Raw genomic sequence first — 17,117 nt, 5'->3', positions numbered from 1 at the left:
GAATTCAACTTTCCAGCCAGCATGGATGAAAGATTGGTAAAGTTAGACAAAAGACGGACATGGTGTTCTGGGAATGCCAATGTAGGGTAATCACAGTAAGTATGCATTCACATCTGCCTTTTGGAAGTCTTTGAGATCAGCTCTGGACCCAGTTGATCTCATTGTACTACAGGTAATCCTTGACTTACAACAGTTTGTTTAATGACCATTCAAAGTTACAACGGCACTAAAGAAGAAGGCATGAATGTTTTGGACCATTATAGCATCCCAGGGTTGCATGATCAAAATTCAGACACTTGACAATATTTTGACAGTTGCCACATCTGGGGGGGGGGTGTCATGTGATCACCTTTTGTGACCTTCTGATAAGCAAAATCGGTAGGGGAGCCAGATTCACTTAACAACCGTTAATAAGTGTAGTGATGCACTTAACAACTGTAGCAAGAAAGATCATAAAATGGGGCAAAATTCACTTAGCAAATGTTCTCACTTAGCAACAAAAAATTGGGGGTCAACTGTGGTCATAAGCTGAGGACTACGTGCTTCTGTTTTGCAGAGCAAGGTCAATTTCATGCTGCTGTTGATTAGAAATCACAACAAAGCTGATATTTTCTTTGCAATTGCTATAGTTCACCATATCTTGTGAGTGGTCCATTTTTTCCCTTTTTGTCAACTCCTATCAGTTTAAAAAAATGGCAAAGGCTAGCTTCCAAAAACATACCTGATGGACACAATTAACACCTATGTATCAGTTGGTATTGCCTGTTAAATATTATACCAACTTCTGGTATATAATGACTAGGTAGTTGAGAATCTGAAATGCATTCTTTCTTTAGGCTAATCGGAAAGGAGTTTGGATAAAGAGAGAAGATAGCATTTATTGGGCCAATGTATACTGCACCAGGGGTGACCTGTGCTTGGCAGGTGTGGTATGGGGGAAGGGAGCCAGTAGTAAGCAAGTCACAGCAGGCACACCTGCTTGGAATCTGCTCTTGCATTCTTCCGCACCTGTCTTCCTATCTTTGTTACACAAGAGCAGGAATGCAAATGTTCACATCTGCCTATGCTTGAGGTGGGGTGATGGTATAGAAGACCAGAGGTGAAACTAAAGAAAACCAAGAATACGTGTGGCACATTCTACATATTTACTGGCCTAGTTTCTGTGCTGACAATCCAAAAACTCAAAAATGCGTAATTTTTGATTATACAGCTTTGAACAATTCTACCAATCCTACCAATAAGTAAAATTCAAGTAAAGTAACGTGTTTGCTGAACGTTCAGTGAGGACTGAAACATTTCTATGATGGCTATTCCCCTACCAGTTACAGATGCTTTCCATTTCCCTTCCTGTGATAGGAAGACTGGGACTATGACTTTATACAGGTAGTCCTTGACTTGCAACCACAATTGAGGCCAGAATTTATGTTGCTCAGTGAGAAATTTGTCAAATGAGTTTTGCCCCATTTTACATCTTTTCTTGCCACATTCGTTAAGTGAACCACTGCAGTTGTCAAATTAGTAGCAATGGTTGTTGAGTGACTCTGGCTTCCCCATTGACTTTGTATATCAGAAGGGCACAAAAGAGGATCACGTGACCCTGGGACATTGCAAGCGCCCTTCAAATACATTGGAATTCAACTTTCCAGCCAGCATGGATGAAAGATTGGTAAAGTTAGACAAAAGACGGACATGGTGTTCTGTGAATGCCAATGCAGGGTAATTACGGTAAGTATGCATTCACATCTGTCTTTTGGAAGTCTTTGAGATCAGCTCTGGACCCAGTTGATCTCATTGTACTACAGGTAATCCTTGACTTACAACAGTTTGTTTAATGACCATTCAAAGTTACAACGGCACTAAAGAAGATGGCATGAATGTTTTGGACCATTATAGCATCCCAGGGTTGCATGATCAAAATTCAGACACTTGGCAATATTTTGACAGTTGCCACATCTGGGGGGGGGTGTCATGTGATCACCTTTTGTGACCTTCTGATAAGCAAAATCGGTAGGGGAGCCAGATTCACTTAACAACCGTTACTCAATAAGTGTAGTGATGCACTTAACAACTGTAGCAAGAAAGATCATAAAATGGGGCAAAATTCACTTAGCAAATGTTCTCACTTAGCAACAAAAAAATGGGGGTCAACTGTGGTCATAAGCTGAGGAGTACGTGCTTCTGTTTTGCAGAGCAAGGTCAATTTCATGCTGCTGTTGATTAGAAATCACAACAAAGCTGATATTTTCTTTGCAATTGCTATAGTTCTCCATATCTTGTGAGTGGTCCATTTTTTTCCCTGGGTGAGAATTTTTTCACCCTATTTACCTTGTTCCAACCAGTTAAGTACTGGTAGTTATTATTAATATCTGCCACCGCTTGGTAGGAGTTTAGGATCCTGTTACTTTTGTGTCAGTATCTTCCTCAAATGAAGTGCCATAATAGCCTGTCCAATGGTGACAACTATTAAGTAAAGTGCTTACTTGTAAAATTGCCAACTTGTTATTATTTCATTTTCACCATTCCTAGGATTTTTGAATGCACTGGAAGGATGATGGCATGACAGCCAGGAAGCATTTGAGTTTTCAGTCCTTTTATTTGCATTCTTTTCTAAACCCCAACATTTATGTAAATAAATAAATAAATGTAGCTCCTACTCACAGTAACCTCTCATATTTTTTTTTAACTAGCAGAAAGGCAAAGGTAAAAGTTCCCATAGTACATATGTGCTAGTCGTTCCCGATTCTTGGGGGCGATGATCATCTCCGTTTCAAAGCTGAAGAACCACCGCTGTCCAAAGACGTCTCCATGGTCATGTGGCCGGCATAACTAAACGACAAAGGCACACAGAACACTGTTACCTTCCCACCAAAGGTGGTTCCTATTTTTTCTACTTGCATTTTTTACATGCTTTCGAACTGCTAGGTTGGCAGAAGCTGGGACAAGTAACGGGAGCTCACCCCATTACACAGCACTAGGGATTCAAACCGCTGAACTGCCGACCTTTTGATCGACAGGATCAGCGTCTTAGCCAGTGAGACACTGCGTCCCTCGATGATATATTAGTATCATATTATATTAGATGTAGATTAGTTAAAAAGATGACAGAAATGAGGAGGAGGAGAGAGAGAGGGAGAGAGAGATTATAGATTTAGCCACCCTTGAGACTGGAAGACACCTAAGGACATAAGTCTGTCTGATCCAAGGAACATTGGTTCCCTCTTCATCAACTTCCACCCTTACAGTTTGGTTATGTAAGAGCAGGAGAGAATGACAAAGAGAGGGAAGCAGTTTGAGCGTTCCCACTCACCTACAGATGGCTCTAGACAAGTTCTACTCCAAGGGGAAGTTGTCCATATCATGGGTATAACTATGTTATTCAATATCATTTTGCTTTTTAAAAATTTCTATTGCATTTACTAGCATTTTAAATTGTGCACAGCAAACAACCAATGTAGATCTTTAATTTCATGCATTATGTGATCTTTGTACCTGTTAGTTGTCCTATTTTGCATTATATATGATTCCTGAACATTTCAGTGGTAACAGCATTGCAGTAATAAAGACTGTTGTTACTACAGTAGATGTAAGAGTGCAGAAGCATTCCTAATTACAGTTCCTTCCTAAGAATCCAATATCAAATGAGGATCATGGAGCACTTCCAGACTTTGGATCTCTTACTTTGTGTTGATCCTCGGTCCTACCAACACCTGCCTTCAATTCTACATTAAAACCAATTTACACATAGTCCTCGACTTACAACCATGCGTGTACTGACTGTTCAAAGTTACAACAGTACTGAAAAAAGCGACTTACAACTGTTTTTTTCATACTTACTAAACATTGCAGCATCCCCCTGGTCACGTGACCAAACTACAGTGATTCACTTAACAGTGTTAGCAAGAAAGGTTGTAAAATGGGGCAAAACTCACTTAACAACTGTCTGGCTTAGCAGTGGAAATTTGGGGGTTAATTGTGATTGTAAATCCAGGACTATCTGTATAGAGTATTTGCATTACTTTATAATCGTGATGGCGAACCTATGGCATGCGTGCCCAAAGTGGAATGCGAAGCCATGTTGCCCAGCATGCACGGTCTTGCCTGTTTGTCTTCTGAGTTTCTGGCACGCATGTGTGCACAATGATCAGCTGTCCTTCAGTCGCGTGGCAGTGCCGAAAACCAGTGTGTGCATGTGCGCCAGCTGGCTAATTGTCGGGTGTGCATGCGCGCCAGAACCTGGAAGTTTGGCTTTTCCAGAATGCGGCCCCAAAGAGCGCGCGCTCGAAAAGGTTCACCATCACTGCTCTATAATGTAGCTAATGCTGATTTTTTAAAAAAGAAGAAGAAGAAGAAGGTTTCCACTTTGGACTCTAGTTTTTAATTTTGTCTTTTCTGCTTACGTTTACAAACTTAGATATGCAATGTATACATGGTCCATTGAGAATGGTAAATATGTAGCATTAGAGATATACTCTATTTTTTAAAAAAATTAGGAGTGGTGTCAGAAAAACAGAGGCTTCCGTTTCTGAGTTTCAGAAAACAAATACATAAATCTGTTACCATGTGTTGTTTGCAGTAACAAAAATAGGCTTTGTTTAGCAGACTTGAGTTCCAGCATACATAACAAACAGCCCTATCAGATTAGTATTTTCTATTCCATATTTAAGAAGGAGGGAGGGACTTGTTAGTGGGGATGGCGTTCCTGAAACTCATGTAGGGAGTGACTTCCTAGCATTAGTTCATTTAAGTGAACATTTGAGGACTTGTCATTTCTGCATCAGCTTTCTCTAATCTGTGTGCGCTCCAATGTATGAATTTCAGTTTCCGGAATTCTTGGTAATGACCACACTGGCTGCAGCTCACCCAAATGGCGGGTGACATGTGGCTTCCTTTTTTACTCAAGTGACAAGGGACTTATTCCTGCTGTAGTTTGAACATTCCACTTGCCATCTACTGATCTTCTGCATCATCTTTGGTCAAAACAAGAGTGCAGGAAACCCTTCTGTGGGTTGGTTCAAACAGAAATCCTTTTGAACTTTGGAAAAGAATTCAATTGGCTTGAGTTTGATGAATAAACATGGCTTTATTTGTAGTGAGTTCCTTGGTCTGTTTTGATTTTTGAATTCTTCTTAGTTGGGACAGTGAAATGTAAAGCGATATTCGGTTGTCTGTTTAGGTTCACTCTGAGCTTTGGCTTACAGTAAATATGAGTTTTGTCCTACCAAAGTATCACTTTACACAAATCTGCCTTTGTGAAGCTCAGCAAATAAACCGTTCTAGCGTATAAACCCCAAACTGCTGATTTGTTTACTGTTAAATATTTACTGTGAAGCACTATGGACTTTTAAGAACTGGTTATTCTAGTTCGTCTCTTCCAGCTAATGCTGTAGTTTGTAAGATCTTTCTTATTTTTAGCCCTCTTGTCTGTGCTACTTCTTTGATTAGGCAGGAAGGACTAACATGAGCTCTAATCTTTAACACACACATAATATAACTGTATTTTCAAAATAAATAACACGGCATTCTGGTGGGAAAAGGGAACACAGAACTAATATTCTGTATATTTGATGTCACTTAAACTGACTGAAGGGAACTGAACTTAACCACCTCTTTGGAGGAACTGGTCAATCAAAGATATATTAATAGCCTACAAATTTCTATGGTCTTAGACAATGGGTAGCCTTTTTATTAAAAGGGACATTAGGAACAAAATAATTACTTTAAGATGTTTCACTTTCAGCACGAAGTGAATTAATTTTACCAGAATGTCCAAAGCAGACAAGCAGTGCCTTAAAGCTTTCTGTCACCATATCCTTGCTTCAGCATTCTTTTTTATTAACATGCTCATAATAAATTAAACTCAATTTGTTCCTTTGCTAGATAATTTGGTAAGGTAAAATTAAGCTGTCTCCACCTAGGGAGTTTCATAGCTAAACAAGCATCTTCATCCAATCATTGGTTATCAGAATTCAGTTCTGCCAACTATACCATGTTGGTGCTGCCAGTAGCCTTAAAATTGTTCGTAGTAAAAGTTCTTGTAGGGCTCATTATGCTATCATTATCTGATTGCATTATGTTGACTGGAAATGGCTTCTACATCTGCCATTCTGGGTTAATACAACTCTTTTATTTGCCAGGTAGATGGGTAGTGTGTCACCACTACATTTGGAAACAGCTATCTATTATGTGGTTTTATTAAAAATACTCTCATACCAACATCCAGTCAATTAAAGAATAAGGACATAGGCCATTTGTCATATTGGCCTACATATATCATAGGACATAACTGTAACAATAAACAAGGTTTCCTACTAATACCAGTGAATCTGATTGGAAGCCCACAGACAAGACATGAGCACAATGGCAAATTCCCTGCCATGTTCCCTAGCAGTTCTTGACCAAACTATAGATAGAATACAGACCTGGATGGTTCTGAAACTGGATGGATGGATGGATGGATGGATGGATGGATGGATGGGTGGGTGGGTGGGTGGATGGATGGATGGATGGGTGGATGGATCAGTGGATGGATTGGTAGATGATGAATTTCCTTCCTTACTAGCCTGGAAATTCTATGTGATATATTCCAGCTATAGCCAAGATGTAGGATGATAGTGGTAATCACAGGATTCATGCTTGAAAGAAGCCAGTAAGACACATTATTACATTTCTTCCAGATCTTGTTGCAAAACATGGAACTACTGCATTTTTTCTTCTCATGCCAAGCCATCAAGATTAGAATGCATTGTATTAAAATGTAAAATTCTACCGTTCTTACCTACAGGAACTGTATTAAATGCCAATAATTATGCTGCTCTCCCTTTCTCTTTTTAACAGGTTGCCCAAATTGACCCAAGAGCAGTACAGCTTGGTTCTCTCTTTGTCCGGGGCCTTGGCGTGTTGGTGATGGCCAATAGTGCCTGTGGTTTCCCCTTTCAAATGGATGATTTGATGCCGTGGCATGTATTTGATGGAAAACTTTTTCAAGAGAAATACCACCAAGCTCATAGCGGATGCCCTTTATATCAGCTCCTGGAACACAATGCAAGTATACAGTCTTGGTTTTAGATTGAGGGAAACCTTTTTGTACTTAAAAAAGATGAATAAAACATGTATATGTGTATATGTATGTTGTATATATGACATTTAGCCCCTGCAGCCTCCCAGAGTTTCCTGACTAACATTTGGTTAATATGGAGAAATGGACCTCTGCTTTAGTCATAATTAGAGGTGACATAATTAATTCAGTGGGATACAAGTTTGTCACAATCTTTTCTAAGAATTACTAATCAGGGTACTAGTTTTAGAAGTGCTGTACAATCATGGAATTTTTGTAATCTCTTCAGATACTTTGAAAAGTACTATGTGTTTATAAAGGATGGATTAAATCAAGGGTCTCCAACCTTGGCAACTTTACGACTTGTGGACTTCAACTCCAGAATTCCAGAATTCTGGGAGTTGAAGTCCGCAAGTCATAAAGTTGCCAAGGTTGGAGACCCCTGGACTAGATCATCATTTCTCAACCATGGCAACTATAAAATGTTTGGACTTCAACTCTCAGAATTCTGGGAATTGAAATCTGGAGATCTCAAAGTGACTAAGAGCGAGAAACACTGGACTATATCAATGCTGAAATGTTGATGCAAAGATAACTGTCCATTGAAGAGCTGATATGTTGATATTTCAAGATGTTTCATAAAAGTGAACAAAACACTTCTACCCTGTTTCCCCCAAAATAAGACATCCCCTGATAACATGGCAATAAGGCCAAGTGCTTATTTCAGGGTTCAAAAATATATAAGACAGGGTCTTATTTTCGGGGAAACATGGACTCTTCAGTTGAAAAAGCCCAGGCTTTTCTAAATTAAAACAAGCATTTTAAGACACCAAAGGCTGTTTGCACATAATTCGAAATCATGATTCAGTAGTTGATGAGTGAATCTAAGATTCATGCTCACCATTTCAATCTTTTCCTTGTGCACGAGGAAGATTTAAAAAAAAAAAAACTGTTGAGTTTTGATTCATTCTGTCAGGTTTGTCTTGACTTGAGCATTTAGGAAAGAAAGACCCTCGACTCCTTTTTTGAAATGAAAGGTTCACTTTTACTAAAGTCAAGCAGTTACAGCATAACCGAAGCAGGATCTGAATATTCCCATGCAAAGCCTGCATTTTTCCCTCTACCCTGGCCCCTCCCCGCTTGACCAGTCTGTCAGTGTCCAATGATATTTGAATTAGATATTTTGGAAACGGTTTTGAGGTTTGACGCCTCTTTGGTAGAGCTTTGCATTCCATTCTCATGGCTCCATCTTTCATTGGCCAGTCTTTTCTGGATTGACACCTCTGGTTCCTGTCATTCCCCCCCTTCTACCTTCTACCTCCCCAATCTCTCCCGTCTCCGCATTTTATGGCAGGATGCCAGTGAAGTGAAGTATCCTGAAGATGGCAGACCTGAGATATTCGTAATTAGACCATAAGCCATTTTTTAAAATGAAGTCATACCTTGAACTGGATGTGCAGAACACGGGAAGAGAAAAGTAGACAACCCGCTTTAGTCTAATCTAGTGTTTCTCAATCTTGGGAATTTTTAAAATGGATGGGCGCCAGGGATGAAATCCAATTTTTTTCCCCTACCAGTTCTGTGGGCGTGGCTTGGTAGGCATAGCAGGGGAAGGATATTGCAAAATCTCCATTCCCTCCCCTCCTGGGGGAAGTATATTGCAAAATCTCCATTCCCTCCCCTCCTGGGGGAAGTATATTGCAAAATCTCCATTCCCACCCCACTCTATGGCCAGCCAGAGGTGGTATTTTTCAGTTCTCTGAACTACTCAAAATTTCTGCTACCGGTTTTCCAGAACCTGTTAGAACCTGCTGGATTTCACCCCAGATGGATGCCCATGTTGGCTGGGGAATTCTGGGAGTTGAAATCCACACACCTTAAAAATTGTAAACCTTTAGAAAGCCTGATCTAACCGTAGTTTGCCCTTTTCTTTGGATGGACTAGGAATGGACTGGTAACTATGATTACTAGCACATACTTTTATCTTTAACATCTGAACCAAACTTTAATGATTTCATTTTAATTTGACTCAAGTGAAAATTTCTCGGATTACCAATATTATTTCACCTATAGGAGTTACGATGCACAAAGTTTCAGAATCTGTTGGACCTGATTTGCAAAGCGAGCGTAGCAAATGGGAGGACAATCCAGAGCAGACCAAGACCAAGCAGCTTCATGATAAGTAGGTGCTATACCTGATCTCTTCAGAAAATCCACTGCATGTGACTCGTGAGAATATAACCCATCTTTGCCAAGACATCAGCTCCAATGATACAAAGCGTCGCAGATAAAACGTTGATGCGCTGTAGTCCAGCAATATTTGTTATAAACCCGGAATAGTCATGGAAGATGTAAATTGGAAATGAATGCTGTATTTGATTTCCTGTGTAAATTGAATTTCATGCAAAAGAACGAGTGTGCTCTGTGTACATATGTCAATGTATTCTTTTCAGAAAAAGTTACATGCATTCTTCATGTAGGACAGCATGCACTCGGAGTATACCAAATCTTGCTTATATAAGAATTTGATAAAGTATTAATTTCCTTGAAACATGTGTATAATAAATCTCACCTCTGTTGCTTCTATATTTTAAAGAGGTAGTAGTTATATGTTCCATTTTTTTTCCATTCTAGCTTAAAAACAGGATCCCAACAGTTTCATCTATAGCAGGGATCTCCAACCTTGGCAACTTTGGCAACAAAGCTGGCTGGAGAATTCTGGGAGTTGAAGTCCGCCAGGCTTAAAGTTGCCAAGATTGGAGACCCCTGGTCTATAGAAACTTCATTTTAAATGTTAATATGGGGCGACTTTTTCCTTAATGTATTATAACTGTCCAATATTTTCTTTAGGGAAGCATGGAAGGGGCAAAGGTTCTGACCGGAGGCTTCTGAGCAGAAATCCATCTCATTCTTATCAGCCCCAATGCAGGGAAAGCCAGTGGGGACAGCGTGAACAAACTGGTTCCTTCTCTGAATTTCAGCCCTCAGGTAAAAACAAAATCACACAAAACTGAAATACCAAGCTACATTTTTTAAATTATTTACTTACACTTTTTTTTTTTGAAGTTAAAGTATGAATCAAGGTCTTAATCTTAACCCCTGTGAATGGTCAATTGATTTTTATACAGTGAAAATACTGAGTAAACAAGAAGAGGGTTTATTTTAATTATAAGGCCAAGCTAACTTTTGAACGACAGAAATACCCGCATCAAAACAAAGTTATCTTATTCCGGCATATCTTTCTTTCTCACATATCAGCAGAATTTCCCTGTTTAAGCAAAGACGTTCTGTGTTTGTTTTGTATCAAATTCTTAAGGAATTTCACTAGCCAGCCCACCAAGTGCCTGTCTTCTCTTGTCCTAATTTGCTCCTCAGTTCAGTAAAGCTTTTGTCCAGAATCTTTGTTGAATGGTTCTTGGACATACTTGAAAGTGAGCTCTGAATTGCAATAAAGACGGTTCCCACTTTCAAGCTTGACTTTTCTTCAGTTTTTCAATGGGACAATTAAAATATCACACTTAATTGTCTGCAATTTGGCTCTGTAATTGTCTGTAGTTGGCAGCCTTATATTAGTCCTCTTAAAACATCAAGCTTAGAGCATCTGTTAATTTATCAGCTGAAATGACAAAAGTGTGATTTCCCATTTTAAACAACCGGGCCTGCTGAAGTCTCTCTCTCTCTCTCTCCTTTCCTTCCTCCCTCCCTCCCCCTCTCTCCCTCTCTACCCCTTTCGCGCTCTCTCTCCCTCTCCCTCTCTCTCTCTCACTTCTTAGCTGCTTCATGGGTTGAGAGAGAGGTACAGTGGCAGAAGTGGATACTAGTGAAAATGTTTTTTTATAGTAACATTAGGAAGTCTTTTTAACGGGGTATCACTTTTTAGCTTAACCTGCCTTCAAGCTCCTTGGAAGAGTAGTAGAATTCATCTGTGGCTTCCCAACTACTTTACCACCCTCAAATCATTTTGAAGCAGGGGTGAAATGTAAAAATTTGTTACTACCGGTTCTGTGGGCATGGCTTGGTGTGTGTGTGTGTGTGTGTGTGTGTGTGTGTGTGTGTGTGTGTGTGTGTGTGTGATTGACTGGGTGGGCATGGCCAACTTTTTTTTTTTTTACTTTTAAAAGCATTTTTTCTACAACCTCTTCGGCTGAAGAGGTTGTACAAAAAATGTTTTTAAAGGGTTCTGACGATCCCAGCTGAGCTGCGTGATCATCAGAGGCTTTTTTTTTTACTTTTAAAAGCATTTTTTCGGCCGAAGAAAAATGCTTTTAAAAGTTAAAAAAAAACAACTCTGATGATCGTATGGATCAGCTGGGGCGGGGTGTGGGGCAGGGATTTTTGCTACCGGTTCTCTGAACTACCCACTGCCATCGTTACTGGATCGGGCGATCAGGTCCAAACCGGGAGCATTTCACCCCTGTTTTGAAGACAGATTATCCCTCTTCAATATTTCCGATAGATATTTATCTTATTTTTTGAAACAAAGGCCATGCTGATGGCTAATTCCAAGAGTTGCAGTGCCAATAGATGGCCCCAGAATGGAGAAGGGTGATCTACAGCAGTGGTTTCTCATGGCAATAGCAATAGCACTTAGACTTATATACCGCTTCACAGTGTTTTACAGCCCTCTCTAAGTGGTTTACAGAGTCAGCCTATGTTGTGCCTCGTCCGCTTTCCCCGCAGCCGGGCCCGTCTTATCTGCTTCCGAACGCTGAGGAATGTCCTAGCATGCCTCCCGGCCCCAGCTCTGGCTCCATGCCCAGACAGGCCGAAGAAGAAGAAGTGCCTCCCGGCCCCAGCCCTGGCTCCATGCCCAGACAGGCCGAAGAAGAAGAAGTGCCTCCCGGCCCCAGCCCTGGCTCCATGCCCAGACAGGCCGAAGAAGAAGAAGTGCCTCCAGCCCCCCAGCCCTGGCTCCATGCCCAGGCAAACGGAGCGACTAGACCCCTCCCCCTTCCCCACAGCATGTGAGCCTGAGGAAGGTCAATTACCAACAGCTGCAGACTGGAGTGACCCTCGCTTCAGGAGAATTGATAGGCGGCGGCAACAGAAGGAAGGGAGGGGCAGGCCTGGATAAGTGCTGAGTCATGGAGCCACACCCCATGGCCTATATAAAGGATCTGCTTTCTGGCAAAGTCTGAGTCAGGCAAAGTCTACCTTATCTTGCTGAAGTCACTTTCTGGTCTCCTGCCTGCCTTGAAAACTTTGCTAGGACTTTGGCAGAGCTGCAGAGGCACGCCTGATTTGGATTTCCCTGACCCGGCCATCAGCGGAGGAGTGGGACACGACAGCCTATTGCCCCCAACAATCTGGGTCCTCATTTTACTCACCTTGGAAGAATGGAAGGCTGAGTCAACCTTCAGCCTGGTAAGATTTGAACTGCCAAATTGCAGTCAGCCGGCAGTCAGCAAAAGTAGCCTGCAGTACTGCAATCTAACCCCTGCACCACCACGGGTCATGCTGCCTGTATACCACGGATGGGGTTTCACTTGTTTCTGGCAAGCTGCGGCTAGAGACTTGCTGGGTAAGAGAGAAACTATATGTGGAATATTGGCTTTATTGTTTGTTATGTTACTTCCTCAATCCCTTTCTCCCTCTCCTCCCCTCTCTAAAAATGAATGTCTTTTTTCAGACTATAGATCACATGATCCATGATAAACTACCATCTATCCTTCCAGTTTCTTTTTCCACTCGTCATTATAGTTCTGAGACGTTTTGTGACTGAAGGGAAGGCTTTCAGTTACATATGAGTTAAAATAGCAAGGACTAAAACAGAAAGATGGCATGCATCAAGAATAGACATCACTGAGCATTTTGAGGGACTATCACTTCCTAAAAGAAATAAATAGTATTTGCAATATTCTTTAGAACACTTCAATATTTGAAGAAAAGCAAATATTTCTATCAATATCAATATTTCTTCAATGTGAGCCGCGGTGGCGCAGTGGTTAGAGTGCAGTACTGCAGGCTACTACTGCTGGTTGCCTGCAATTTGGCAGTTCGAATCTCATCAGGCTCAAGGTGGACTCAGCCTTCCATCTTTCCAAGGTCGATAAAATGAGGACCCAGATTGTTGCTGACTGTAAACCTCTTAGAGAGGGCTGTAAAGCACTGTGAAGCAGTATATAAGTCTAAATGTTACTGCTATTGCTACTTCTTCATTTTTTGTGTATGTTATAAATTAATCTGTTTCCACCCCTCAGGTTCACAATATAGACCAAGACACCAGTCCTTGAGGGGACAATTCCAGTTTGCTCCTCGGTAAGTAATTTTTTGATGGAAAAGGGATAAGGGAAGAAAAGCCCACTTCAACATTTGTATAAAGCCTCCGGGAGAGGTTGATTCAGGTGAGATGTCATCAACGCTCTGACGATATTCAGCTATACATTTTTATCCTGAGTCAAGCTGCAGATGCTATAAGAATCTTGACCTAGTAAATCAGAGGTCTTCAAACTTGGCAGCTTTAAGACTTGTGGACTTCAACTCCCAGAATTCTCCAGCCAGCATAGCTGGAGAATTCTGGGAGTTGAAGTCCACAAGTCTTAAAGCTGCCAAGTTTGAGGACCCCTGTGGTAAATGGAGGCTGTTCAAAGCTGGGTGGAATGAAACAGACTGAAAATGAACCCATAGCTGTTTCTGAAAGTCCTTGAGGAGTGAATGTGCCAGTTGTGTTATGGAAGATTTATCCAAATTGTGGTTGCTAAATGAGGATTATCTCTTGTTGTTTTTGTTATTTCCCATGCAAATGATTGCAGGGGAGAGGTTCTCTCTTCCTAGAATGAATTGTTCATTTTTGCTTTATAACTATTTCCTTTTGATTTTTAGGTGGCCAAGATGACGCTCCTCAGGGCTATGAATGAATAGGAGTTTGAGCAGAGAAGTTCTGTTCTTATAATGTATGCATTTCATTGTTCGAATAAATGGGTTTTTTGATTGATTTGTTTTTATGATTTGCAAAGCTTAATGAGGCACATTATCTCTTTCACAAAATAAGATGTAAGAATTGCCTTTCCCTTTAAAGTTGCATTTTTTTCATATTGTTGCACCGTTGGCAACAGGCTTTCTTTCTAAATAAATAGGGTTTTTTTCAAAATCTACAACTCAAATATACAACTACAGGTAGTCCTTGACTCGCAACCATTCATTTAGTTTGAAGTTACAATAGCACTGAAAAATGACCTACAACCAGTTTTCATGCTTACAACTATTGTCCAGGGCCACATGATCAGAATTTCAGCACTGTTAACACATGTATAGGTAGTCCTTGACTTAACAACAGTTCATTTAGTGACCATTTGAAGTTACAACAGCACTGAAAAGAATGATTTTTTACCATAGTTCACACTTGCGACCAAGGGAGCATCCCAGTGGTCACGTGATTTACATTCAGATGCCTGACAACCGACTCATCTTTATGACCGTTGCAGAGTTCAGGAGTCATTTTGCGACCTTCTAACAAGCAAAGTCAATGGGTAAACCTGATTCACTTAAAAACCATGTTACTAATTGAACAACTGCAAGGATTCCCTTATCAAATGTGGCAAGAAAAGTCGTAACAGTTCGCTTAGCAAATGTTTCAGTTAACAACATAAATTTTGGGCTCCATTGTGGTCGTAAGTTGAGGACTACCTGTATTTACAGCAGTCAGATTCCTGGGGCCATGAAAGAGTCCTTTGCGACCTTCTCAGCCAGCTTCTGACAAACGAAGTCAATAGGGGAAAGTGGATTCTCTTAACCACTGAGTAAGTTATTTAACAACTGCAGTGATTCGCTTAATAACCAACTGGTTATTGAGGTAATCCTCAACTTATCATCAATTTTTTAATGACCATTTGAAGTCATAACAGCTTTGGAAAGGATGCTTTATGGTCTATAGAGCATTTCTGGCCATTGTAAAATGTTGCGCTGCCTCCCCGCCCCAGTGTTCATGTGACCATATTTAGGGCACTTGACAACCCGCTCTCATTTACATTGGGTGCAGTTTCCCATGGTCATGTGATGATGATTTGAGGTGAGGGTTTTTTAAGCTGGTTTCCAGATTTTTTGCTGGTTTCTGGCAAAAACCGGCCATTTGGGAGAGTACATTTGATTTACATCCGCTGTTTAAAAAAAACTGTCAAAAATTGGTCATCGGTGCCTCAAGTTACAACTACTACAACTTATATCCAAATTCCAATCCCAATTGCAGTCATAAGTCAAAGAATAACATAATATAACATAACATAACATCAGAGTTGGAAGGGACCTTGGAGGCCTTCTAGTCCAACCCCCTGCCCAGGCAGGAAACCCTACACCATCTCAGTCAGATGGTTATCCAACATTTTCTTAAAAATTTCCAGTGTTGGAGCATTCACAACTTCTGAAGGCAAGTCGTTCCACTTGTTAATTGTTCTAACTGTCAGGAAATTTCTCCTTAGTTCTAAGTTGCTCCTTTCTTTGATCAGTTTCCACCCATTGCTTCTTGTTCTACCCTCAGGTGCTTTGGAGAACAGCCCGACTCCCTCTTCTTTGTGGCAGCCCCTGAGATATTGGAACACAGCTATCATGTCTCCCCTAGTCCTTCTTTTTGTTAAACTAGACATACCCAGTTCCTGCAACCGTTCTTCATATGTTTTAGCCTCCAGTCCCCTAATCATCTTTGTTGCTCTTCTCTGCACTCTTTCTAGAGTCTCAACATCTTTTTTACATCGTGGCGACCAAAACTGGATGCAATATTCCAAGTGTGGCCTTACCAAGGCATTATAAAGTGGTACTAACACTTCACGTGATCTTGATTCTATCCCTCTGTTTATGCAGCCCAGAACTGTGTTGGCTTTTTTAACAGCTGCTGCACACTGCTGGCTCATATCTAGATGGTTATCCACTAGGACTCCAAGATCCCTCTCACAGGTACTACTATTGAGCAAGGTACCACATATACGGTACTGGTGCATTTTGTTTTTGGCCTAAATGTAGAACCTTACTTTTTCACTGTTGAATTTCATTTTGTTAGATAGCGCCCAATGTTCAAGTCTGTCAAGATCTTTCTGTAACTTGAGCCTATCTTCTGGAGTGTTGGCTATTCCTGCCAGCTTGGTGTCATCTGCAAATTTGATGAGTTCCCCATCTATCCCTCGTCCAAGTCATTGATGAAGATGTTGAAGAGTACTGGGCCTAAAACAGAGCCTTGGGGTACTCCACTGCATACTTCCCTCCATGTGGATGTAGTTCCGTTGAGGACTACACGTTGAGTGCGGTTGGTCAGCCAGTTCTGAATCCATCTGGTGGTGGTGCTGTCTAACCCACATTTTCTACTTTATCTAGTAGTAGGTTATGGTCTACTTTATCAAATGCTTTACTGAAGTCCAAGTAAATTATATCGACAGCATTCCTCTGGTCTACTAATTTTGTCATTTTGTCAAAGAATGCGATAAGATTAGTCTGGCATGATCTGTTTTGACAAACCCATGTTGGCTTTTGGTTATTACTTTGTTTGCTTCTAGGTGTTCGGTGATTCGTTGCTTGATTATCTTTTCCAGAATCTTCCCGGTATTGAGGTCAGACTGATAGGTCTGTAGTTTCCTGGATCTGTTTTTTCCTTTTTGAAGATGGGAACTACATCAGCTCTTTTCCAGTCCTCTGGCAGCTCCCCTGTGCTCCAGGATCTTTGAAAGATATAGTTCAGTGGTTCTGAGATCACGTCTGCCAGTTCCTTCAGAACCTTGGGGTGTAATCCATCCGGTCCTGGTGATTTGAACTCGTCTAGGGTAGACAGGTGTTCACTTACCATTTTCTTCCCTATTTTAACTTGTGTTTCTAATCTGTTTTTTGTGGTGCTGTTTTGATAGGTTGGATTGTTTTTCCTTTTGTGTAAAGACAGATGCAAAATATGAGTTAAGTAGATCTGCTTTCTCCCTGTTGCTTGTCATCTTCTTGCCACTTTCTCCCAGCAATGGGCCAATTGTTTCCTTGACTTTTTTCTTGTTTTTAACATGTTGGAAGAAGCTTTTTTTGTTATTTTTTGCTTTTGTCGCTAGCCTTTGTTCATTGTGAGCCTTAGCTTTCCTCACTTCATCTTTACAGGCTC

General features: G+C 40.8%; 1 protein-coding gene across 8 annotated transcripts in view; it reads left to right on the top strand.

Moving 5' to 3' along the window:
- Positions 1-15,273, top strand: part of FAM120B (family with sequence similarity 120 member B) — a 65,981-nt gene extending 50,708 nt beyond the window's left edge. For all 8 annotated transcript variants that reach the window (XM_058167162.1, XM_058167179.1, XM_058167202.1 and 5 more), the window contains 5 exons: positions 6,835-7,041; positions 9,128-9,236; positions 9,905-10,042; positions 13,255-13,312; positions 13,877-15,273. In XM_058167162.1, coding sequence (XP_058023145.1) covers positions 6,835-7,041; positions 9,128-9,236; positions 9,905-10,042; positions 13,255-13,312; positions 13,877-13,889 — 525 coding nt within the window. In that variant the 3' untranslated portion in view covers positions 13,890-15,273. The remainder of the gene's footprint in view (positions 1-6,834; positions 7,042-9,127; positions 9,237-9,904; positions 10,043-13,254; positions 13,313-13,876) is intronic.
- The last annotated feature ends 1,844 nt before the right edge of the window (positions 15,274-17,117 follow it).

The sequence above is a fragment of the Ahaetulla prasina genome, chromosome 1 (assembly GCF_028640845.1).
Source record: "Ahaetulla prasina isolate Xishuangbanna chromosome 1, ASM2864084v1, whole genome shotgun sequence".
NCBI lineage: Eukaryota > Metazoa > Chordata > Lepidosauria > Squamata > Colubridae > Ahaetulla > Ahaetulla prasina.
This window is presented reverse-complemented; position numbering and strand designations above follow the sequence as displayed.